Source organism: Perissodus microlepis, chromosome 17 (assembly GCF_051167445.1).
Source record: "Perissodus microlepis isolate ML-2025 ecotype Zambia chromosome 17, ASM5116744v1, whole genome shotgun sequence".
Taxonomy (NCBI): Eukaryota; Metazoa; Chordata; class Actinopteri; order Cichliformes; family Cichlidae; genus Perissodus; species Perissodus microlepis.
The window spans coordinates 2,111,266-2,135,058 of NC_140477.1; the positions used below are offsets into that span (position 1 = coordinate 2,111,266).

The window sequence follows — 23,793 nt, forward strand, 5'->3', positions numbered from 1 at the left end:
CTGTGGTTCACCTGAAGAAGTTCATACTTCAGTGATGATTGATTTTAAAGTGAATAGCTTGAAAATGTCAGACAATTAAGGGACCAACCTGCAGGTGCTCACTAGTTGCGTCGACTGGTCGTCCATTTTTAAGCCAGGTAATGGTTGGAGGAGGAATTCCACTGGAGACACAGTCCAGACTCACGGGCTTGTGGAGAATCACTGAACGTTCAGTAGGTCCATTGGTACGGATGGATGGAGGAACTGCAGAGGTACAGAGGGCAGGTTTTTATCCTTGGAAACATTTTACAACTGAAACTGAGGAACAAGGAAATTCAAAAAAGGTAAAGCGAGATTTTGCTGCAGCTTGCAACTAGAGTTTAAGTAAAGCCATTTACATTTAAAAGATACTGAGATGGGGCTTTTAAATTAAATTTGTTTGTTTTACCTTGGACAACCACACTGAAGTCCTTATTATGGTTTCCTGCCTCATTGGTGGCCACACACTGAAAGAGAGCTGTGTCAGAGACCTGAGCGCGAGAAATGACGAGGCGGCGCCCACCGGCTGCGATCCATAATCCTTCACCTTGTCGCAATAGCTTTCTGTCCTTATGCCACCTGGGAAGGAATTAACTTTACAGTGACTTTCAATAAGGCCTATTTGCATTTGTTTAACTGTGAGCAATAGACGAGCTCTTACGTGATTACAGGTGTAGGTGTTCCTGTGGTGTGACACTCGAGCTCCAAAGGTGTGTTAAGTATAACTGTGGTGACCGTCACATTATCAGATCCATCGATGAAAGGAGGAACTAGAAGTGAAAATCATCTTTTTTTTTATTCATTTTCCTGACATTTCAGTTTATGCTCAATAAAATAAACTCTGACAAATATTTCTAGCATATGTGAGGCCAGATAGATCAAACCCACAGTGAAGTGACAGGACACTGCAGATAAGAATCAGCAGAACACAAGAGCATCGGCTCAGCTCAACATGAGTTGTCGTGGCCGAGTGGTTAAGGCGATGGACTAGAAATCCATTGGGGTCTCCCCGCGCAGGTTCGAATCCTGCCGACAACGGCGTGACGCTTTTCTCAGCTGTCAGACAGTTAAAGAGCAAACCTGACAGGCTGCAGTCGCCGATTTTCTGATAGCAAGTACAACTTCAGAAAATAAACTTCCTGTCAGCAGTGTCTTTGAAATAATGCATTTCTATTAAAGGCACAGCTGTGCAATGACGCTTGTTTGGTACCCAGAGGAGATGAATGTCTTTCTCACAGGCATTTACATTTACTCCATAAATGACAGCATCACGTCGGTAAGTCGACTGTACTTAGTCCTCGTTCTTACCAGTTATGAAACACATGCAACTGAGCGGCCAGTTTAGATCACACCTTTTTTCCTGTGATGTTTCTACTTGGCAGAATTAAATGTTGAATTCTATTACCAATAAACGTTAAGTAGACTAAATTTTCTCAAAGCAAAAACACTAATTTGGATACAGTAAAGAAATCGGTGTGGAACGAACAACAAAGCCAGACCAAACACTTCCTGGGATAACATGCAAGAAAACAAGCAGGTCAACTTCCTACAAACAGTATCATGTGCATGACTTGGATGGATAGAAATAGCCCAGGTGTTTCCCCATCAGCTGTAGTTAGGGGTGATCTGTGAAAAATCACTATAATGACAGCTGGGATAGGACTCTAAGAAGAAAATGGATAGTGATGTAGTTATACCAGAAATCAGCGATTTTCTGTGTGTTTATACCTAAAACTCTGACATCATATTTGACCTCCTTCTCCCCGGCGATGCTCGTAGCCACGCAGATGTAGTGTCCCGAGTCTGAGACGGCGGCCGAGGGGATTTCTAGTTTCTTTCCCTGCTCGAGCACACGGACACTTGCGCCATCGCGTACAGGGACTCCATCCTTCAGCCACGTAAGAGAGGGTGGAGGGTGTCCTCCAGCCTCACACTCCAGGATCAGAGATTTACTGAGAACCACTTTCCTTTTGATGGGCCCTTTATCCCCGCCTGTGACTGTGGGAGGCACTGCACAGGGAGGTCCGCCACGGAAAGAAGAGAACGTGACAAAGGTTTAAAATCTTATTTAAATTTGACACATTTCAGGCTTTTATCAGGCAGAACTTAAATCTGGTTTATGCTAAATCACCAAATTATGCTTCAGAGCCAATAAAGGGTTTTCTAAACACAGAGATGACGGCAGTTTTCATTTCCAGGACTTGTTCTGGACTTTGTAAACGACATCATTTAAATTAATTTTTAACAGCTGTTACTTTAAGCTGACAAAACACAGTGAACACAAAGATGAGTGTCGATATCATTTCTGGCTCTTACAGTAGACGTCCAGCGTGTAGCTTTTCTCAGCGCTCCCAGCCACGCTGGTCACCTTACACGTGTACTGTCCAGCATCAGAGGCCTGTGCACGAACGATCTTCAAGTAGCGGCCTCGCTCTACATGTTGAGCCTGACGGCTGGACAGGACGATCTCTCCTTTTCGGTGCCAGGTTATGGAGGGAAGCGGCACCCCACGTGCCTCACACTCCAGAGTTACCGCAGTATCCAGCAGTGCCGTCACCTCTGTGGTGACATTACCTCCTTTGATGGAGGGGGGCACTGAAATAAACATATAAACATACTGAAATTTGTAATTCAGCTACGTTTGTCCATGTTAATTATGCTAAAAGATTTATGCGCAGTATACAGTAGTGTGCATAAGTCTTGAGCCACCACTCATTTCTTTACGTTTTGCTGCTGCGGAGCCTGATTTTCCTGAGCAGCAGTTCTCCAGGATTTCTGAAGCTCTTTCAAAGTTTTGGCTGCTTTTTCACTCATTTTCAGTCAAGTCCTTGTACACGACCAAGGTACATGACCCTGAATTATACACATATTTCTACACACGACAGACAGCTTAGCAACAAAACTATTTAAAAAAATACCACAGTTTGACAGCATAAAACTGTATTTTTAAAGCGCCAGGGTGATTCCTGAAGCTCGCTTTGGCCCCACATACTATACTTCCATGTATGTTTGCACACCTTTCCATAAATAACTGCATCTATCCATCTATTTTCTATTTCTCTGGAAATGATGGGTGGCTCAAGACAAGACAAGTGTATTTACATTACAAAATTTACTTTGCTTAGGATTACACACTTACCATAGACACTAAGGTTAAAGTCCTTGGACTGTTTCCCAGCTGTATTCGTGGCACTACACTGGTAGCGGGCCTGATCTCCAAGACGGGCACTTTTTATTCTCAGAACCTGACCCCTGTTTGTGACCTCCAGATTGGGATCACCAAGAAACACCGGCCTAGAAAGGATTAAGAATAAGAATGAGAACAGGAAGTACTGACCGACCAATGAATGTTCAGCCAACTTCATTTCTTTTCATTTCAGAGCACGCTTACTTCCTGTCCTTGGACCACTGGATAGCAGGAAAAGGGATTCCCTGCACCTCGCACTCAAGAGAGACAGCTTGTTTGATAATTGCTGAAACATCTTGAGGAGAGCCCGAACCTATAATTGTTGGTGGGACTAAGGAACCAAGAGAGAAAAAATGGCTTTAATAGCACAACTACAAGTTTCTCATTCTGCTGCAGTAATGTTGCCAATATCTCACAAATTCTGCAAGTTCTGCATGTCCACAAGCTGAGCAGCTCTTATTTTAACATTTAAAATCACCATAGATTTATCAAACTTTATTCATAAAACAATAAAAAAGATTTAAGTATATTAAAATTCAGAAAGTAACAATCAGGAAGAGTCATATGTCATATGTTCTCTCGTTTTTGGTCTAAATACTTTTTTAACGCAGCTCTGAATTAATTGTACCGAACTGAGAATTGTGGGTAAAGCTAGGAGACAGGATTGCATTAACCTGCAGCACAGAATAGTCTTTGTGCGTCGCCACTGACTGTCTTTACTCACCAAGCACATCCAAAAAAAAGCTTCTTTCAGCGTTTCCTGCGACGTTGATGGCTTCACAGCTGTAGCTGCCTGCATCTGCTGTTTCTGCCTTCAGCAGTCTCAGAGTTTTTCCCAAATCAACAATCTGAATGTCGCTACTTGCAACTACCTGTCAATCAGCATAAATAAAATCACAGTGTAACGTCGTTGTAATAGGATTTAAACAAAAACACAAAAAACGAGCTGCTGATACGTTTCTCAGCAGATTTGAAAAAAAAAAGTGGCTGCGGTCCACAGAGAGACAAACCTAATTTAAAATGTATACAAAACACAAAAAGTGTGCAGTTCTCGCTTAGAGCCAAGAAAACATTCGGAGAGAAGAGCGTAGATTTAGATTACTCGTAATTAGTGGCTTAAAGTTCTGATTTCACCATCTGTGTCTGACAGGGAAAAACATTCAGCAGCCAAGGGAACAAAAAGCAGCCAACTAACTGGGATGTGACAGCAAAGTGTGTGATAATGCTCTGTTCTCCCCTCAGTTTATCATTATTATTCTGTCATTACAGCTTTGAGCATATTGAAACCAAGGCTTCTTTGGCAGGTCTTTGTTACACACACACACGGATGCACACAGGCTCCACACACATTTACAGTCTGTTCTCTTGGACATCGCACCCTGTGATCAGAGCCCATTAAGTCTTTCAAGGCTTAAGGCTTCCATCATTATAATTTCTCATTACTTGTTCTCATGTAAAAAGAGACCACAGTCTCATGACCGCAGGTTAAATTTGGCTTATGCAATTTATAGCGCTCAGTGTGTGTATTTGATTTATGTACCTGTCTTTTAAAGGTGTAACCTTTACACACATGGCAAAATAATATATGTCTTTGTTTCCATTCAATATAATCAATTAGACTTCACATACAGGAGCTCCATCCTTGTACCAGGTGATGACAGGTGTTGGAGTTCCTGTGACGTCACACACCAAGCTGGTGGGCTGGCTCAGGACCACTGACAGGTTGCCGGATGTTTCTCTGTCACGGAAATCTGGGGGTACTGTGGAGGTGCCAAAGGTAATGAATATATTATGAAATGTAGGAATTTTATTTTTGAACTAGAGGTGCAAAATACTTAAAGAACGGGTCAGTCACCGTTGACTTTGAGCTGGTACTTCCTCTCAGTGGATCCGGCGTCGTTGGCAGCGGTACAGACGTACTCTCCATTATCCATCGGTGAAACAGAGGCCAGAATCAGCAGTGTACCGTCCTCTAGGATGGACATGCCAGGCTCATTACCTGTCAGCTCCTGGCCATTACGCAACCAACGAATCACTGGCTTGGGAAGACCTGAAGAAGGGATGGAGACAGGAATTCCAAGGCAGAAAAACAAAGTTGTTCTGTGTTTGCGCTCCTGCAACAGAAAATCTGCACTGTACTCTTTTTAATAAATGCACCAAACTGGTGCATGCACTTTGTCATTCGCTCTCACAGGTGCCGGGCTCAGGAGCTGGCCTGGCCCCTCAGTTCAGTTCAATACAATTTACTTATTTTTATAGCAGCAAATCACAACAATCTTCACCTTCATATTGAAAGTCAAAGACCCGACAATAATAGGGAGAAAGGTTGACAAATCCCTATGAACAATCACTTGGGGAAAGTGAGAAGACAAAACGTCCTTTTAACAGGAAGAAACCTAAACCACAGCCCCTTGCCTTGCTTGTTGCTTCATTATGAATAGACGTGCTTTCATTTGCATTTGGTTGTGATCCTTGTTTGCGAACTGAAAGCTAAGAGATGGTAATACGGCACCTTTGGCAGGGCAGGGGAAGGCGATACGCTGATTGGCAACCCTCTCCTGCAGAGGACTGTTGAAGGGGGGCTCAAGTACTTCAACAACGGGGGGCACTGAAAAGATCCAAACACACAATCAAACATATCACACACACTCCAAAGCATCTATAACAGTTTGAGTATGGAGCGTCTTAAAATTGAGCGGTAGAGTAATACTGTAAGTTGCCAACCTTGAACTACAAGCTGAACTTGAGCCTCATCTCTGCCTGCAGTGTTGGTCGCTGCGCAAGTGTAGGTTCCTTCATCATCCAGTCCCACATTGGTCAAGGCCAGACTGCCATCAGGTGACACCGGGTATCTTCTACCATCCTTGGTCCAGATTAGCACGGGCTTTGGGAATCCCTTCACCACGCATGGCAGCTCCACAGGGTGACCCACCTGCACCTTCATTACCTGAGGGCCAGCATGAATACTCGGGGGCACTGCAGTAGAAAGGACATGATTTGCCAAGCTTTTCTTCTGCCTCACCTGAAGCTGCATGATATTTAGTGCAGGAATTTCAGCCCAGGAGTTACTATAGATTATGTGTGTGGCTGTGAACTATGTAATCCCAGGTGATATTATGTCTGAGCTGCACCTCTCATTTAGGTAATTGTGAGTACTGAATGAGTAGTTTGACTGTCTGAAATCTGAGAAATGGATATCACACACTGTATATGTTCAGTTATCTATTTTCATGCAGGTGGTTGCATATTTCACTCTGATATTTTGACAGTTTTTACATTAGACGTCAGGAATTTTTACACTCATCATAGATTTTTAATCTTCTAAACTTACCCAGAATGCTCAGCTCAATGGATTGCGTTAAGTTTCCAGCAATATTGGAAGCAACACACACATAGAGTCCACTGTCTGACAGCCTGGTCTCTAAGATCTTCACAGACCCAGAGGGAAGCTTTGCATGTCTGGAAGAAACAAGAACATACTTAAAAACCAAACAGTCTGGGTGAAACGCATGGCTGCAAATTTAGAAATATTAGAAAAGAAACCTCAAACACACTCACACACTTATAGTTTCCACTCAGTGACTTATTCGGTTATTACATAAAAAAAGACACTTTGGTAATTCTTACTAATCCACCATCAACCATAATTATAGTCAGTTTGCCAGGCGCATAGTAGGAGCAACAGATCACAGGGAGGAGTATGATTACTCAGTCATCTTAGAAAGCCACAAACTATGCCCTGAGGTCATAAACGGTTGACAAAGCACTCCATTGTAGATTACAGTATATGTAGGTTCTCTTTTAAACAACAAATCAAGCTCTCTCATTGAGGTTAAAACCAAGATAATGTGATTTTAGCCAAACTTAAGCAAATGTGTCATTGACACGGGTGTAGAAGGTGATTTTGTCTGGTGTGACTTTAATGAAAATGGCAGAATAAAGTCACGTACATGTGTATGTGTTTACCTGGGAGAGTACGGAGAGATTAGTTGCCTCTCTTTGGCCCAACTGATGATGGGAGGCGGGACACTGTGGACATCACATGGCAAAACAGCATCCTCGCCCTCGATCACCGACATCTTCGTCGGACCTGCTGAGTGTCCGTCATCGCCAACTTTGGACCTCGGTCGGACTGGGCGGTCAAACACACAGACATTTAATTCCTCGCTGCTAGCATTTAGGCATGTAGATATGGTCAAGCTGACCTGCTGAGGTTCAAACTGAGCATCACACGAGGAGGAAAGGAGATTTAAGCGACTTTGAATGTGGGTGATTTGTTGGTTACTATCATCTTTTAGGGTTTGCACAGAATGTAGACTTGGTAAAAAATGATCAGTGTGATCCCAGAAACCTTAATTTAGCAATAATTTCTTGACGTAAAATGCTACATTTAGCCCCCGTGTTTCTTTACAGACTATGTGTAGCCTTCAGCTGGTGATGAGGTTTACCATAGACCGTGAGCTGGACCTTCCTGGAAGCATGGCCAGCAGCATTAGCAGCAGTACAGATGAACTCTCCAGTCTCATTTCCAGAAGGGGAAGTAATAAGGAGGCTGCCGTCGGGATTCAACGGGAAGGCCGAACCACCCAAGTTCACTAGCTCCCCACCCTAGAAAACAAATCACAGCAGGGCTGGATTTTACTTCATCAGCTCAGCTTTAACACTTGATTTGTTGTCCAAGACAAAGAAGTGTGGTTTGACCTACTAAATACTTAAATATAAAAGCAGATTCTTTGCCCGCTTCTTACGCAGCAGGGCTGTGAAGTAATTATTACAAATGCACAAATCATATAAACCCAAAGCACAAAGCCAGTGTGATGTTAGTGCAGCGGGAGTGTGTCATATTTCAGCCCTGCAGTCACTAACATGCCATCATCTGACTGATGTTATAGAAAACAGCAAAGAAATCAGAGGGAATCACGTTTTAACAGCTGGTGCAGAACTTAGTAGGCTCTAGTTTCATATGTCCCTGTAGCCCTGTTCACTTTAACAGCAGGGCCTTTACAACTCTGAGGAACGAGTGTAAAAGACTGAAAAGAGGGAGGGACTGTCCACATGCATAGACTGGCTCAAAATGTGAGCGCTCGAAGGCTGAAGACACCGTGCAAGCTAATGGACGCAGGTAGATTCCATGGTGCAGCACATCAAACATGCACATGTACCCTCACAGAGCCATTTTCCAATCGAGCGCTATTGTCTCGTCAGAGCTTATCAGTGAAGGAAACACTGTGCAATCCTGACCTCTGACACAAAACATTGCAGGAACCTGTTCCTTTGCAGTGGAAAACAATGCATCCACATCTGGAAGGTTTCAACTTGAGCTCATCGCTGTTCAAAACCGCACAACCAAATCGCATAAACACAAATGCTCTCTGTGTTAGCCATAAAACAGGCAACAGGAGAATAAAGAGGTTCATCTGTGCACGGGTACGCGAGTCAACTGATCCTTTAAGTGTGAGGGAATCAGGGAAAATGGCTATTAAGGAAAAGGGGAATTATTTACTCCTTCCAAATCATCAGGTGAGACATTGCGATGCAACCTGAGCAATATTAAGTGTTAGTTAACAGCTACAGTTAACTATTAGTTGTGTCTTTCATCCCTGTGTCATGTGGTTTCTCTGTGTGTGGCACTGAAAATTATTTGGCAGCATTTAAAGAGACCTGGAATTTTTTATTTTTTTTTGGCTGTTTCAAGAGAAGAGATGCACACCTTTGTCCAGGTGATATCAGGAGCCGGTACTCCAGCGGCACGGCAGGGGAGAGAGATGGGCGTTCCTTCGATTGTGCTGAATACCTGAGGGCCATGCTGAATGGTGGGAATCACTGCAAAAATGAAAGCAAAAGAAGATACGGAAGAATTTCATCATCGGGCATTTATAGGATCTACTCCATGCATTTTGTCCTCTGCGTTGAATCTGTGCCTGGATGTCTCCACATCAGTGCCACCACTGATTTACTGTGTGTCTCACGAGCATCTGGAAAGAAGCTGTCCATGCACTGCTCAGTACAGATGTTCCTGTTTTACTTTTGTGCTTTTTTCCCCCTCTCGCTCTCTTTTTTTGTGACTCTGTCACTCCAAGGACTCTGCAGAAGAGATCATCACTCGGAGGCTTGTAACATTTTTTTGGAAATATGATTTTGCTAAACAACTGCATCACGTGGAGTGTACACAGTACAAGACACAACATGGTGGTGTTCTGGCTGCACACTTTGCAATCTCTGTTAAAACAGTTTCTCATGACTTACTGCAAGATCAATACAAGTGATTTGTGCATGCCTACATGAAAATGACCTAACCCCACTAATTTAAAGGAGCCGCTGCTTTAATATGCATGCTGCAAACTGTTCCTGTTTATGTCAGTAGAATCTACCAGCAGCTGATTTTAGTAGAAATTGAGAACACGTTTTCACTCTCTCACACACTTTGCTTCAAAGTCTACAATTCCTTCAGCAGCTCCTGGGTTAGATATTCCTGTTCCTGAGCACAAGAGCCTTCACAGTGGAAAGGAGACATTAAATGAAATGATATTTAGAGACATCAATGCAGAAACAGCCCAGGTGTGCTTAATGATATCATCCCAGGCTTGGTTCGGTTATTTGCATTTCATCAATTCTCGTTACATATCCATATCCGTCCTCGTAAGTGTGCTAACAAAAGTGTTAGTGTGGGTAGGTCACAAAAGTGGGAGGATAACGGGATCATGCACTTGTCTGTGTAGAGATTTTATGCGTTCTAATGTTTGCTACCGTAAACGTTGACAGCGGTGGTGTGGTTGGCGGCCCCGACAGCGTTCTCAGCCAGGCAGGTGTAGTCACCCGCATCATCCAGCCGAACTCTCTCGATATGCAGACTGCCATCCCTCCTCACTGACACATACTGGTCTGAGGTCACCTGACAGAAGTTGAATGAAATCCTCTTTATTCAACCCAGAGCAAGAATCAAGGTGTGCAAGATGTGGAAAACTGTTTAAAAATCAAATTCCTCTCTGTGTCCTCACCAGGCCGTAGTTGTGCAGCCACTGCCTCTCGGGCAGCGGATTCCCACCAAGCAGCACGCAAGGAAGAGTCATCGGCTGGTCCTCGATCACGCTCAGCACAGCCGGACTCATCGCGATGACGGGTGAAACTGTGGACACCATTTGGACAAGTTTACAGACGTTATGAGAAGTAAAAACCAAGGACGCCGATGGCAATAAGTGTTTATAAAGTGTGTTCAGTATGCGTACAGTATGACGGACAGGGAGTGACTGTTCCTACAAAAGCATCATCAATACTGTAAGTACAGTGTTTATACAGCTGCTAGAACCACACGCACACGCCTTTGTATGTATATAAATACAAACTTGTAACATCACATTTGTGGAAATAGTTTGGGGTGTTAACACAATCAGTGGTGACGTCATCTGTAGGCGATGGACAACAGGGTGTTGGTGAGGGGAATTTGACGACCACCCTGATGAGCCTGGGAACGCGTACATGCAGCGGACACACCAAAAGAAACTGCCGTACATCTGCATTTGGTATACAGCCGAGCAAAAAACGAGGTTTTCAGGACTGTATGCATTTCTGAGAAAAACTGAATGCACGCCACCAGTCGGTAGCTTAAAGAATCACTTTTAGCAGCAATAATCTGCAGTAAGTGTTTTCTGTCGACTTTATCAGTGTCTCACATGGTTGTGGAGAAATTCTGGAACACGCAGTGTTCAGTTCAGGCATTTGTTTAGGCACAGCTGCCTTACAATCCAACAGCATTTCAGCCAGGTTGATGTCTGGACTTACGGTCATTGCAACACGTGATTTACCTGCCACTAAAACGCAAATCTGTGAGTCCTCTGAGGGGTTCACTAGATTGTTTGGATAATGTTAAAACATGGATGGCTTTAAACTTAATTTAATTTAATTTAATCTTAATTTAAAGGAACAGAAAACAGAGGTCATTGCAACACCTTGATTCTTTTCTTTTCTTCTGTTGTAGCTGCTGTGCTTGGGATCATTGTCTTGTTGCACAGCCCACTTTCACCTGGTAAGAGGTGTTTGTGCTGATATGCTGCTTGGTTTACATCAAACATGGCACTGTGCATTATGGCCATCTGCACTTTGGCCATGTCTGTCCAGAGGACATTGCTCCAGAAGTCTTGTGGTTTGTTTAGATGCAACTTTGCAAACCTAAGATGTGCTGCCAGGTTTTTTTTAGAGACAAGAGGCTTTCTCTGGGTTAGGATTTTCTAATTGTGCTGTCATGAACTTTAACATTTAACATACAGACTGCCGAGTCTGATATGTTGCTTCTGGGTTTTTTACAATCTCTCTGAATTTTTCACAGTTTGACCTCAAGATGAATTTGCTGGGAAGTCCACTCCTCAGAAGAACACGCACCTGAACGCACCAGCAAACTGCCAAGACTTCTGATTTTATAGATGTGCTCAGACTTACTTATAGGATCAGGTAATAAAGTGCTACCTATCCCCTCACATCCTGTGGAAGCATTAAGAATGTACTTTCTTTTATCCCATGAATGTTGTGAGGCATGTTGTCAGTAGGGAAAAGCTGCAGTAGCTGAAGCTGCATAACATCTGGGTGGGTCTTTGCCTTCTAACCTTTTGGCCTACATATCAGTGGGTAAGTGAACCAACTCACACTAAAGGTCATATACTTGATTTGGTACTATCTTATGGTCTGGATATTTGCATCACGGACATAGAGGACTCTGGGATTTCAGATCACTTTCCGGTTTTGTTTAATACCGTAGCGAGCGCTGTGGACTTGAACAGTGATGGTCCTGTGTGGCAATCGCGCACGATTAACTCCCAGTCAATCGCCCACTTCATTGATGCTTTCCTTGACTCTCCCCTCTCTGATGCTAACTGTAATGGGGTTTTATCAGCGGATGAGCTTGCTAACCTCTTTTATACTACATGCGCTGACATCCTTAACTCTGTGGCACCTCTGAGAATTAAACATGCCAAATCCTCACAACCCTGGCTAAATGATGCTACTCGCGCCCTTAGGTGTGAATGTCGTCGTGCTGAAAGAAAATGGAGGAAAGACAAACTCCACGTCTCTCTGGACATCCTCCATAATTGTCTATCTAAGTATCAAAAGTCTGTTAAAGCTGCCAAATCTGCCTTTTTGTCTAGCATTATTATGACTAATAGCCACAACCCCCGAGCACTTTTTAATACTTTTAATTCTGTGATAAACCCTCGCACTACCACTTATAGGGACGCCTCCCCTGCTCTTTGTGATCAATTCTTAAAGTATTTCTCTGAACAAATCTCAGCTCTAAGGGCTTCTCATCCATCTCATTCATCATCAGTTTTAGACCCAGTTCCAGCCTCTGAATGCTTGGCTGTCTTTCAACAGTTTGAGCCAGTGTCTTATTCTGCTTTAAAAGATATAATTGATCATCTCAAAATCTCTGGTTCCCCGCATGATATTCTTCCTTCTCGTTTCTTTAAGGAAGCTTTACATGTTATTGGTCCTTGTATCTTATCTCTGCTGAATGCATCATTGTCATCAGGTTGTGTACCGTCTGTCTTTAAGCATGCTGTTGTGCAACCTATTATGAAAAAGAAAAATCTTGACCTAATTGGTCTCACCAACTACAGGCCGATCTCCAAACTCCCTTTTATTTCCAAAATATTGGAAAAGGTAGTTCTAAAACAACTTCAGGCCTTTTTAGATGCAAATGGTATTAATGAAAAGTTTCAGTCTGGTTTTAAACCTCGCCACAGCACAGAGACAGCCTTACTTAGAGTTTTTAATGATCTTCTTTTAACTGTTGATTCTGGATATTCTGTGGTCTTAGTTTTACTTGACTTGTCTGCTGCTTTTGACACGGTTAACCACAACATTCTTCTATCAAGACTGGAACATGTTGTTGGTCTCAAAGGTACGGTTTTATCTTGGTTTAAATCCTATCTCTCAGAGAGGTCGTTCTCTGTTGCTATGGGGCAACGCTCCTCGGCTTCTGTCCCTATTTATTGTGGTGTGCCTCAAGGGTCCGTGCTCGGTCCTGCTCTTTTCTCTTTGTACATGTTGCCCTTGGGATTAATTTTTAGAAAATACAACATCTCCTTCCACTGTTATGCCGATGATATCCAGATTTATTCACCTTTGAAATCCGATGTGACTGCTTCTTTGCAACCTCTGTTCAACTGTTTGCATGAAGTTAAAATTTGGTTATCACATAATTTTCTTACATTGAACGAGAATAAGACCAAAATCATAGTCTTTGGTAGTCACACTCCGCTAGACCAGTTAGCTGATGCCCTAGGCCCACTCGCTAGCCATCTTTCGTCCACTGTAAGAAACCTCGGAGTGTTCCTGGATGGCTCTTTTAAACTTGAGAAACAGGTGTCCACTGTGGTAAAAAACAGCTTTTACCAGTTGCGTCAGATTTCCAAAGCAAAGCCGTTCCTTCCTTTAAAGGACCTTGAAAAGCTTATTCACGCATTTATTACATCCAGATTGGACTACTGTAACTCCCTCTACTCGGGCCTCCAACACTCCTCTCTTTGCCGGCTTCAGTTAATTCAAAATGCAGCTGCGCGTCTTTTAACAGGTACGAGAATTCATGAACACATAACTCCAATTTTAGCCAAATTACATTGGCTCCCTGTTAAATATCGTATAGATTTTAAAATTCTTTTGTTCACTTTTAATATTTTGAATAATTTAGCGCCCAGTTATCTTTCTGATTTACTCCATTCATACAATCCCAACAGGGCACTTAGATCGTCCAACCATAGGCTCCTAGCACAACCTAGGGCTCGAATGAAGTCGAGAGGCGACCGGGCCTTTGCATCCGTGGCACCCAGACTCTGGAATAACCTCCCCGTTCATATTCGCACTGCCGAGTCGATCCAGTCTTTTAAATTACGTCTTAAAACTTATTTTTTTACTTTGGCTTTTGATTCTGTCTAGTTGGCTGTTTTAGCTTGTTGCGTTGTTACCTATTGTTTGTTGTCCTCTTTTATTGTTTGTTTTAACTGTCTCATGTTTTTATTGACTGTGAAGCACTATGGTCAACACTGTTGTTTTAATATGTGCTATATAAATAAATTTTGATTTGATTTGATTTGAAGAGCTCAGTGTGTTTTCCACTAAAGCTGTGAAACAGAATTAGAGAGTTTACAAGGTTCTAACAAACTCCCAAGATACACAGGAACTCATAGCTTCAGCAGCCATGAAACCGATATGTGTGTTTTGAGAGCGACGGGGCTAACTGAGCAATTCGGAGGTTACGGTGCTAGACTAGAAAAATATAATAGTATCAAAGAAATGAGAAATTTAATAAGCTTTTCTTACCTAATCCAGTCACAGCGATGCTGGCCTGGGTTTGGATCTTTCCAAACTGATTCTGGGCCTCACAAATATAAACCCCCTCATCCCCCACCCATAGGTCTGAAGGAAAGAGGGACATTAAGGTATAAAATAACTGCATTTGTATCAGTCATCTGTAAATTCATATACAGCTTAAAAAAATCTTACTGGTGATCTGTAGATGCCCTTTGCTCTGTGAGATAGTGCCATGTGTGCGAGGCCTGTTGAAAAGTGGCGAGCCGTCCTTTCTCCGCCAGGTGATCTCTGGTTCAGGGTAACCTTGGGCATAACAGGGCAGGGTCACGTTGAAGCCGATGTCCACAGCCACATCCGACGGCTCTACGGTGAACTTGGGTGCAGCTAGAGCGGTGAAGAGACCAAAAAGGGTAGAAGATGATCCACGTTAAAGACAGTCTGTCCGTGCTTTTTGCATGTTTTGGGTTGTTAGTTACCGATTCTAGGACTCACGCGCACAGCTACTGTGGACAGTTTGCACAATTAACCTTGCAAACATGTGAATCCACCTCTGTACGACCTTCTTCACTGTAGGTGTAAACCAAACACTTTTTGTTCTTGGTCTGGTAAAGAGCGCATTCATATATAGCACATAAAGACAATGTTTCAAGGCTCCAAATAAAGCGTTGCCAGGATTCGATCGGTGCTTCTATTGTTGTCTTTGGCATGAAGATATGTCACACTCAGGTCATCTAAGTAAAGCGTGTGTATAGTGTAAAATATGTGTGAAGGTACAAGTATTTTAACAACACCATCTTCAGGGAACATGTGCTTATGTCATTTATACATCTGGCCCCTGAAAAAGGTTTCGCAGTTCTGCACGAGTTCACCGAGGGGATAAAGTCCCAAACAGAGACGACTACCCACAATTCCTCTGAGTTTGCTTCTGTTTAACAGATTTGGATTTCAATTTACTTTTGTTAGTCTTCCTGAAAAGAAAGTAAGAGCTGTAGCTATCCAATAGGACTGGATGGTAAAAACAATTCTCCCTTAAAGCAAATATTAAAGCTGAAAACAGAAGCAAAGACAGAAAACCTCAGTCGCACGACATTAGCAACATGCAGCACAGGAAACAGAGTAATTAACACAGCTTTTTAGAGAATGAACAAAACTTGGTCCCGCTCTCACCTCCAACGCTCAGAGAGATCCGTCCTGATGCGGTGCCAGCAGCGTTGACAGCCAAGCAGGTGTAATCTCCAGCATCGGCATTCTGGGTCTCCTTGATGGTCAGCGTCCCCCCCGATGTGTCCACCTCCAAGAGGGACGATGGGCGGAGCTTTTCGTGGCCTACAAAACAGAGCAAGTACAGCAGCGTAACAAAAAATAAGTGTTTTGGTGAAAAATCTTTTTCTGTGCATTGAACTTATACGTAATCCAAACTGATTGTGGGAATATGTTGACAGTTTCCATTTTTCTTTATTTTCTAAACCTCTCCGTCCTCTGAGATGCTACCTTTGTACCACCAGATCTCAGGCTGGGGGATTCCAGATGCTGAACAGGCCATCACAGTGGCTTCTCCAACACCAATAAGAATCTCGCTGAATGTCACAGACACTACAGGAGGCTCTAGAAAAACAAAAAATAGAAAAACATCAGTACCATAAAGAGAATCAAGGGCAATGCAGTGCACGTGATGCATAAAATATATTAGTAAATGTTGTGTTTGCTTCCAGTGTCTGTGAATGTGTGCGCTCACCAATGTAAGTGAGGATGGAGGTCACTGAGTGGGTCCCAGCCTGGTTGCTGGCCAGGCAGCCATACGCTCCTCCATCCTTTTTCTCCATATTTTTTATAACCAGAGAGCCACCGGGAGTCATCCTGTGTCTGAAAAGATCGACATTTATTCTATGCGCTGAAAAATCTGAGTTGTATAATTAATATAAAGAAGAATGATTGATTCTGTTTGTGTGAAAGGAAATCAGTTTACCTGCTGGACGCCGTAATGAACATGCCGTTGTGGGTCCAGACCAGGCGAGGTGGAGGATAGCCGCTAGCCGAGCAGCTGATCTGCACATCGTTTCCTGCCGTAAAGGTCTGATTGCGCGGCTCTACTGACACTCTGGGCACCTCTAGAAGAAAAGACAAGTTGCTAAAATGAATCGCCGTCTTATCCAGTCGCACATGTTACTGCAGATCGATTGGCTGCACTGTCTGCAGTGAAACACAGTCGTGGACAGATTCAAGGAAAGCGCTTTGCGCTTTGAATGAGTCCAGCTTCAGTCAGACGTTGTAACAGTGAATAAACTTTTATTGTCACCGTAGTGAGAAGAGTGACAGCTGATATGACAACCATTAGTGTTTCACAGGACATCTTTCACCCTCACATTCTCGTTTTTATTGGTAACACAGGAAGGAATACTGAATCCAGACCCAGAGAAGCTGGCTATACAGAGATTTTCCAACTGATTTACGATGTGTAACTCTTCTCTTTAAGGGTGTGTTTTCTCTACTCTATTCCCGCTGCTACGATCACGTCCAGTTTCTCCGACCTTTCCGACTTCAGGAAAATCCGTCTAAGACTCTTCCTAATGTAGAGACTTTTCTGAAACATCAAATCTGCGTCCCTGCCAGAAACTTGCTCTGGCTTGTGCGCCATCTATAAATTACTTTATGAAAGGTTAGCTGAGGGAATACGCTTAAAGAAAATGAAGGCGCACACACACACACACACACACACACACACACACACACACACACACACACGCATTTACCAAATGCTGTCAAGTTTTGACATATTAGAACTTTGACTTGAGAACAATTTGACTTTCCATTGTGAAAAACATCTTAAGGACTGGAAAACACACAAGATCAAAGGAAAGAGTGCCAGAACAACTACAAGGCCCCTCTTCTCTGTCTTCACTTGCCTCACAATGTCACCGGGGACAGGGGACAGCAGAGGAACTAGGACAACCATATCGACAAGCCTCTCCCGACCCAGCAACAGATGTGATATGTCTGGGAGAGGCTTGTCTCCAGCAGTCCCTTGATCCTCTCCCACCTCTGCGTCATTCATCTGCCTTCACTCCCTCTCACGATGTATTTATCCCGAGTCTCCTCTTTACACGTCTTCCTCTGACCCCTCTGTCAGACTGCATCTACTATGACTACATCTGTGGCTGTCTAATTTTGAAAAGGCCATGTATGCTAATGACTCACTGGCAGTATCCAAACTGTAGACATCCAACTTACAAAGAGTAGTATTGTAAGTCACAACTCACAAAACTGGACACACGAACACTTCGCCCACATATTTCTTTATCTCTGTCCTCCAACGACTAAACAACCACAAAGCGACGACTGCTACACAGCTGTGGCAAGAAGTCATTAAAAGCCCTATTTTTAGCTGGAAACTTTGTCTGACAAGAACCGTTTGAATAAGGCTTAAAAACAACATTCGGATGGTGTGACATGTTGCCATTTAAACAGGTAATTTGTGGAGACACAACAGAAAAATCAAAAGAAGAAAAGACATTTTAAATTAAGGCAGACGGCACAGACACACTCCCAAGTTCCACTGTGCAGCGTCCAAGTGTTGTAAGCTGTCAGCAGACTTGGCTTACTTCAAAGTGAGACTAATCACTAGGATGGGTCTGTACAGGGAGTAATTAGGAAACCCCCAGGGCCTGCTAACAGCTGGTTTTTTGTTTTTTTTTTACAGAGAAAATAATATGTAAAAAAAAGAAAGAAAGAAGGAAAAGGAGTAAAACAAATAGCAATAAACAGGTTAAAATAAACTAGTGACAAAAAAACAAGCAGGTGGAGATATTAAAGAAAAGAGAAAAAGTATCCAGTTAAACAGTTTTTGGGTCAACTGTGTAAGTCGTCACTCAGTGAGACGAGCCAAATGACAGAGTTCCTCTCAAAACCTGCCTGAAGCGCCGGCTTCAAATATTCACTTAAAAAGACAACAATTTGCTCTGAGGTAAGATCACAAGAACACTTTAAATTTAGGTCTAGAAAATAAAAGCCACTTTGAGTAAACGGCTCTCCTTCTCATTTAAAAAGAGAAGAACGCCAATTTGCCTTCTTTTAAAACCACTGAAACCCAAGAAGTAAAGCATGCGGAGAGATTTAGGCTAACATCGTGCAGCATATGGATTTTGAATTTCCTTCTTCTCTGGTTGTATAGCCAAGCAAACACAGGATGTTCATTTGGACAGATTGAATTAAGGAAAAAACATAAGAAAAATTCTTCACTCATTCATACTTCCTCAATTCCTTTCTCAAATGTTTCTGGCTGAGATCCTGTGCTAATAAGTGGATTTTAGCAGCTGTACCGCATCACTGTTTCCTGCCCAGGTGCTGGCAGACGCTCTGTGGAGCTGGCCAGATAGATAGCAGCACTCTTTCATCCATGCAACAGTGTTCCCGACTCATGTCAGTGAAGCGTTAGGAACACGACTATAAGAGCTGTCCGGAGATGGAAAACTCTACTTCAGTGTTGCCTGAGAGTCAACCATAAATAATTTTCACACATCTCATAAAGCGAAAGAGTGAAATATGGGGAGCAGGGGAGGGAAGGGAGGCAGGGGCACTTAAGAGACATATATTTTAGAAAAGTGGTTGTGTTCGCTGAGAATTGCAGGTGCAAAGCCACACAGACCATCAGCAGGTTAAAACCTAAGAACACATAAAGACATAAACACATGCTCCTCACCTTGTACAGTGAGGTAGAGCCGCTCTGCAGTCACCCCTCCCTCATTTACAGCGTGACATTCGTACCAGCCAGAATGATCTGGGGTTACGGCGGACACCTGCAGCGAAAGGTTGGCGAGGATGTTCACGCGTGGGTCCAGACGGGCGTCTTGGCCTCCTCTTAGCCAGGTGAGGTTGAAGCTGACGGTGCTAACGACGTGGCAAGTGAGGACGGCCCGGGAGCCCGGGGAGGCAGTTATGTTACCCTGGACTGTGACGGCTGGAGGGGGCTCTGTGTGAGTGTGAGAGCAGGATGAACGAAGGTTGTTGGCAGCAATCGAAAAAACGTGACATCATAGGATAAACAGCAGTTCAGAGCAAGTGGTTACTTTCTTTGTGACACTTACGTAAGTAGCGACAAAAAGAATCCAATCATGGAAACTGCCCTGACTTTTTTTGTCACAGGCTGGGTCTCTGACCCAGCGCTCTGAGTTCATTTTGTATTTGTCTCATTTTAGATTTGTGATTATGTCTGTGAAGGTTCTCAGATTTGTGATTAGTTTATGTGTCATTCCTATTTAGCTTTAGTTAAGGAAAGGCAGTTATTATTTATTGTTTCCTTGGTTTCTATGTTTGAGTTCTTGTATCGTTCATCGCGTGTTAGGTCTGTTAAGCTTGTGTTGTCATGTCTAGTTTCAGTGTTTCCTGTTTTATTTTGAAGGAGTCGTGTGTTCTTTGTTCATTGTATTTAGTTTCACTTCCCCTGTCCTGTCATTAGGCTCATGTCAGTCAGCTGTTCCTCCATGTGTTCCCACTTCCCCTAATCACCTCCTGTGTATTTAAGTCCTCTGTTTTCAGTGTGTCATTGTCAGATCGTCTGCTTTGTTTGCAAGCCAAGAAGTTGCGTCAAGTTTCCTCATGTCAAGTCCATGTTCCTGTTGTAGGTTTTTAGTTAATTTAGCTCATCCAGTTTAGTTTATTGTTAGCCTTGCATTTTGCCTTTTGTTTACAGTTATTTTGCCAGCCTCAATAAACGGCTCGTTTTCTGTTATTCAAGTCATGTTTCACATTTTGTTTTCGTCTGCATTTGGGTCCACCCTTCACTCTACACACAGTCAGCCCTGCTGATTGTGACATTTTTGGAGTCAAGTTTTTTAACCTAAATTTTCTGCACGTGCACAAACTATGAGTTATTGGTCGACTGGTCAGAAGCTGTGAAACACGCAAATGTTTGCAAACTTTAAATTAACAACCAAAAGAGATATGAGTTACAGCTCAGACAGATAGACCAAAACTACAGGAATTCATATATTTCTAACGGTCAAATAATACAGGGTGTACACGTGTATTGTTCTTAGCCCCTGGAAATGTGTTCCTTGATGTCCTCACACGCCTGAGCAATAATTTGTTTGCCTGTTTACAACATTTGCTCAGTCTGTTCTTCTTCTGAAATAGATGTGCAAAGGTTTTTTGTTATCTTTTGAAGCACTCGCACATCAAATGATGTCCAACATTTGTCAGATCTTATATCCACCAAACTTGCTTGTTGTCCGTCTTTTGTCGCGTCATCATGTCAAAAACAAAAATCGTGTGAGCCTTGTCGTGTCATCAATCATTTTCTCAGTGTGGAACCATAGCTAAGTAGAGAAAAGGGTAATAAAAGGAAAAGTAGAAAAGAAATGGAAGATGTGGCGGTGGAAGCTTTGGCTCTGATAGAGGGAGGATGCTGGGGATTTCAGAATAGCTCTCTGGGATTAGGATGACATAAGTTTGGCAGCAGGGGCGGTATTATGTGTTTGCATGAGTATAAAAAACAGGGCCCTGTCATCCTGTTCAGAGTATAGCTGGCTCACTAACAAAGGTTGGACTTGTGGCTGAGAGGGGATTTATTTCATGAAATTTTAGAGACATCATAAAAGGCAACAGTTAGCCGCACTGAGCTACCTCAGCAACTTTGAACTGTAAACACAGCAGGTCAGTCAGCGCAATGAGTTACGCTCATATATTACACAGGACCCTGTCTGGCTTCTTCTTTTGCTCTTCTGTTTCACAAAGCGTCTTTCAACCTTCTCCACCCAGCTTGGCAATAATCATGCAGATGAAGCTCTGTGAATTCCACAGAGACGAAAGTTTCTTGGAAAGAAAAAACTGGACAAAAAAGATGGAATGAATTCAGACTCATGTGTGTTGTTTCTGGTATCTTACGACAGGACAGGTTGTGTCTGAAAAATAAAAACTCTGCAGAGAATTTTGGAAACATAATTTTTATTTTGCCCGGTGGTGAGACTAAACGTATAAATCACTGTATGATCCCTTCTGGTTCTGTCCTTGCTCAGGGCTTAGAGTGATAAAATTATCATCCAAAAAATGATTTACGTGATCCTTTTTCTCGTTGTGGAGAACAGTCGGTTTCTGTGGTTAAGCTCAGCTGCTTTATCAAAACTGTGCATCCAAGTCAGTGACCATCAACCAAACCATCAGTGGGATGTTTTTTTCCTTGAACATCCTGCAGCTTAATTGCAGCTTTATGTTTTCTCATCTTACACTGTAGCCACAGCTCATTTCTTTACAAATGACTCGCAAAAGCCATACCATAGGCTCCATTACAAACCTGCACTGAGGCATGGATTACAGCATCATGTTTTACGCTCCATTAAGTTACATTAATCTTGCCATCGTGCAGTGTCTCTGCATGGGCTCGACTGCAGGAGAAACTATAAACTTTAGCCCACGTTGACTGAAGACATAGATTCCAGCCATAGGTCCATAGCTTTTGTGTGTGTGTGTGTGTGTGTGTGTGTGTGCATTCATATCAGTTTGAAGGCATTTTTGAGACTAAAAATGTGGTTGTGTTAGGGTTACAATTAGGTTATGGTTAGGTTTAGGGTAAGGGTTAGGGTTAGGCATTCATTTTTCATGGTTAGGGTTAGGGCATGGGGCTAGGGAAAGCATTATGCCAATTAGATGTTAATTAGACAAGATATGAATACCCAACATGTGTGTAAACCTGTGTGTGTAGCCTTTTTTAACCTTTATCTTTTAAGTGTTGTTTTCTAAACATTGTACAGGACATTAAATGCAATCATTCTTTGAATTGCTCATTGCCCTGCCAGCAGATCAATCAGTCTTCATTTACATCTGTTGACAGTCTAATGCTCCCCAGCCTGTAAGCATTCCTGGCCAACAGCCATGGCTCATTTAATGTAGTGATGGAGGGTAGCTCACTAATAATTACAATAACAACACAGCAACACAAATTCTGAGAATTACTTTAACTTAGTTTATCATTTTGTTGTATTGTCATGCCTCTCCCACACTGCTAGAGGTAGTTTATACTTGCATTAGACAACAACTAGCTTACAGGCAATAAAAGCTGGCCCGGATTAACCATCTCTCGCTTCCACCTTGGTTCGACTCTCTTTTGTGTTTGTGTTGTGAATTCTCTTTTGTTTAAACACAAATCTTGTAGGTTCTCATTATTTGTCACACATCTAAAGCAAATTTGTGAAAATTGGAGGCTTGTCCGTGATTTGTGCCTGAGATCTCTGACGGTGAGCCCAAAAGATCCCGGACGAGCCCCCATTTATGTTACTTCCATAATTTGTAATCCATAACATGAACTAGAGACTCAGATCATAGTTTTTAAAAATACAAGTCTTATTTAAACGACTAGAAAAAGTTAAATGTTTTGGAGCTGGTGTTTCATGATTTTTGTGCAATAAACTTTCGGTGACAGTCTTGTTTACCTGATACATCCAGAAACGTCCGAGCTCGCCCTGTTCCAGCGCTGCTGATGGCAATGCACTCGTAGTAACCCTCGTCCTTTAGAGTTACCTCGGCTATTTCCCATAATGCACTGTCAGACTCACTAGAATGAAAGAGTCACAGGAAATTTGTGAAAAAGTGTTAACGACCAGCAGATTTACTTTCTTTTTTGCTTTTTAAGAATCCTTTTGGTACTCTACCAACTCATCTCTGTAAAATTTAACTGAATTTAATGTTGAGATGGAAACAAAATAAAAACTCTGTTGAGGACATTATACCTTTTTTTTACAAAGCCTGGAAATGTAGTAACAATTAAAGACATTAACCATAACCAACAAGCCACACATAGCCAAAATGATTCATAAAAACACCCTGAAGGTGTTTAGGTCTTTAACATTTGCCCCAATAAAGATGACTTTTCAGAGCTCACCTGTCCCTTAATGACCAGTTTTGAGATCTGAGTAAGCATATGGTCTGGCAAACATTAGAATAGATTTAGGGTTTTTTCATAGGTTGCAGAAAAGAGCATGACTCCAAATACAAACGACAACAGACTGAAAAATCAGTCTTCTTTGAATCACAGTGGTCCTAAGCAGAATGTGTTAATCTTAACACTTAATAGTAATAGGACATGGAAAACTTGAACTTTTGATGAAATACATATGGATACGGATTGTGATATTTTGACAGCTGCTCACCTGAAAAGTTGGTCCACCCCAAGTCGTCCTCCATCCCTGCTGAAGCGCAGTGTGAAAGGGATGAAACTCTCTACCTGGCATTTGATTATCCCTCTCTGGAGGTAGTAACCATGAGTTTTGGCTGGCATCAGCACCTTAGGAGCATCTAAC

The 23,793-nt window shown here is 42.6% G+C and overlaps 1 protein-coding gene and 1 non-coding gene across 3 annotated transcripts in view; one reads left to right on the top strand and one right to left on the bottom strand.

Annotated features, from left to right (window-relative positions):
* hmcn1 (hemicentin 1) overlaps nt 1–23,793 on the bottom strand; it is an 88,162-nt gene that overhangs the window by 32,658 nt on the left and 31,711 nt on the right. For both annotated transcript variants that reach the window (XM_084909625.1, XM_084909626.1), the window contains exons 9-35: nt 23,644–23,788; nt 22,927–23,048; nt 19,203–19,472; nt 16,473–16,614; nt 16,242–16,369; nt 15,998–16,111; nt 15,674–15,832; nt 14,699–14,890; nt 14,516–14,611; nt 10,204–10,331; nt 9,953–10,097; nt 8,916–9,028; nt 7,654–7,813; nt 7,172–7,337; nt 6,537–6,664; nt 5,930–6,181; nt 5,718–5,813; nt 5,061–5,255; nt 4,835–4,965; nt 3,930–4,077; nt 3,410–3,536; nt 3,158–3,312; nt 2,335–2,613; nt 1,747–2,028; nt 680–788; nt 428–597; nt 89–243 (exon numbers count right to left, since the gene is read on the bottom strand). In XM_084909625.1, coding sequence (XP_084765751.1) covers nt 89–243; nt 428–597; nt 680–788; nt 1,747–2,028; nt 2,335–2,613; nt 3,158–3,312; nt 3,410–3,536; nt 3,930–4,077; nt 4,835–4,965; nt 5,061–5,255; nt 5,718–5,813; nt 5,930–6,181; nt 6,537–6,664; nt 7,172–7,337; nt 7,654–7,813; nt 8,916–9,028; nt 9,953–10,097; nt 10,204–10,331; nt 14,516–14,611; nt 14,699–14,890; nt 15,674–15,832; nt 15,998–16,111; nt 16,242–16,369; nt 16,473–16,614; nt 19,203–19,472; nt 22,927–23,048; nt 23,644–23,788 — 4,307 coding nt within the window. The remainder of the gene's footprint in view (nt 1–88; nt 244–427; nt 598–679; nt 789–1,746; nt 2,029–2,334; nt 2,614–3,157; nt 3,313–3,409; nt 3,537–3,929; nt 4,078–4,834; nt 4,966–5,060; nt 5,256–5,717; nt 5,814–5,929; nt 6,182–6,536; nt 6,665–7,171; nt 7,338–7,653; nt 7,814–8,915; nt 9,029–9,952; nt 10,098–10,203; nt 10,332–14,515; nt 14,612–14,698; nt 14,891–15,673; nt 15,833–15,997; nt 16,112–16,241; nt 16,370–16,472; nt 16,615–19,202; nt 19,473–22,926; nt 23,049–23,643; nt 23,789–23,793) is intronic.
* Nucleotides 975–1,056, top strand: trnas-aga (transfer RNA serine (anticodon AGA)). Its single transcript has one exon. It is a non-coding gene; the product is annotated as a tRNA-Ser (tRNA).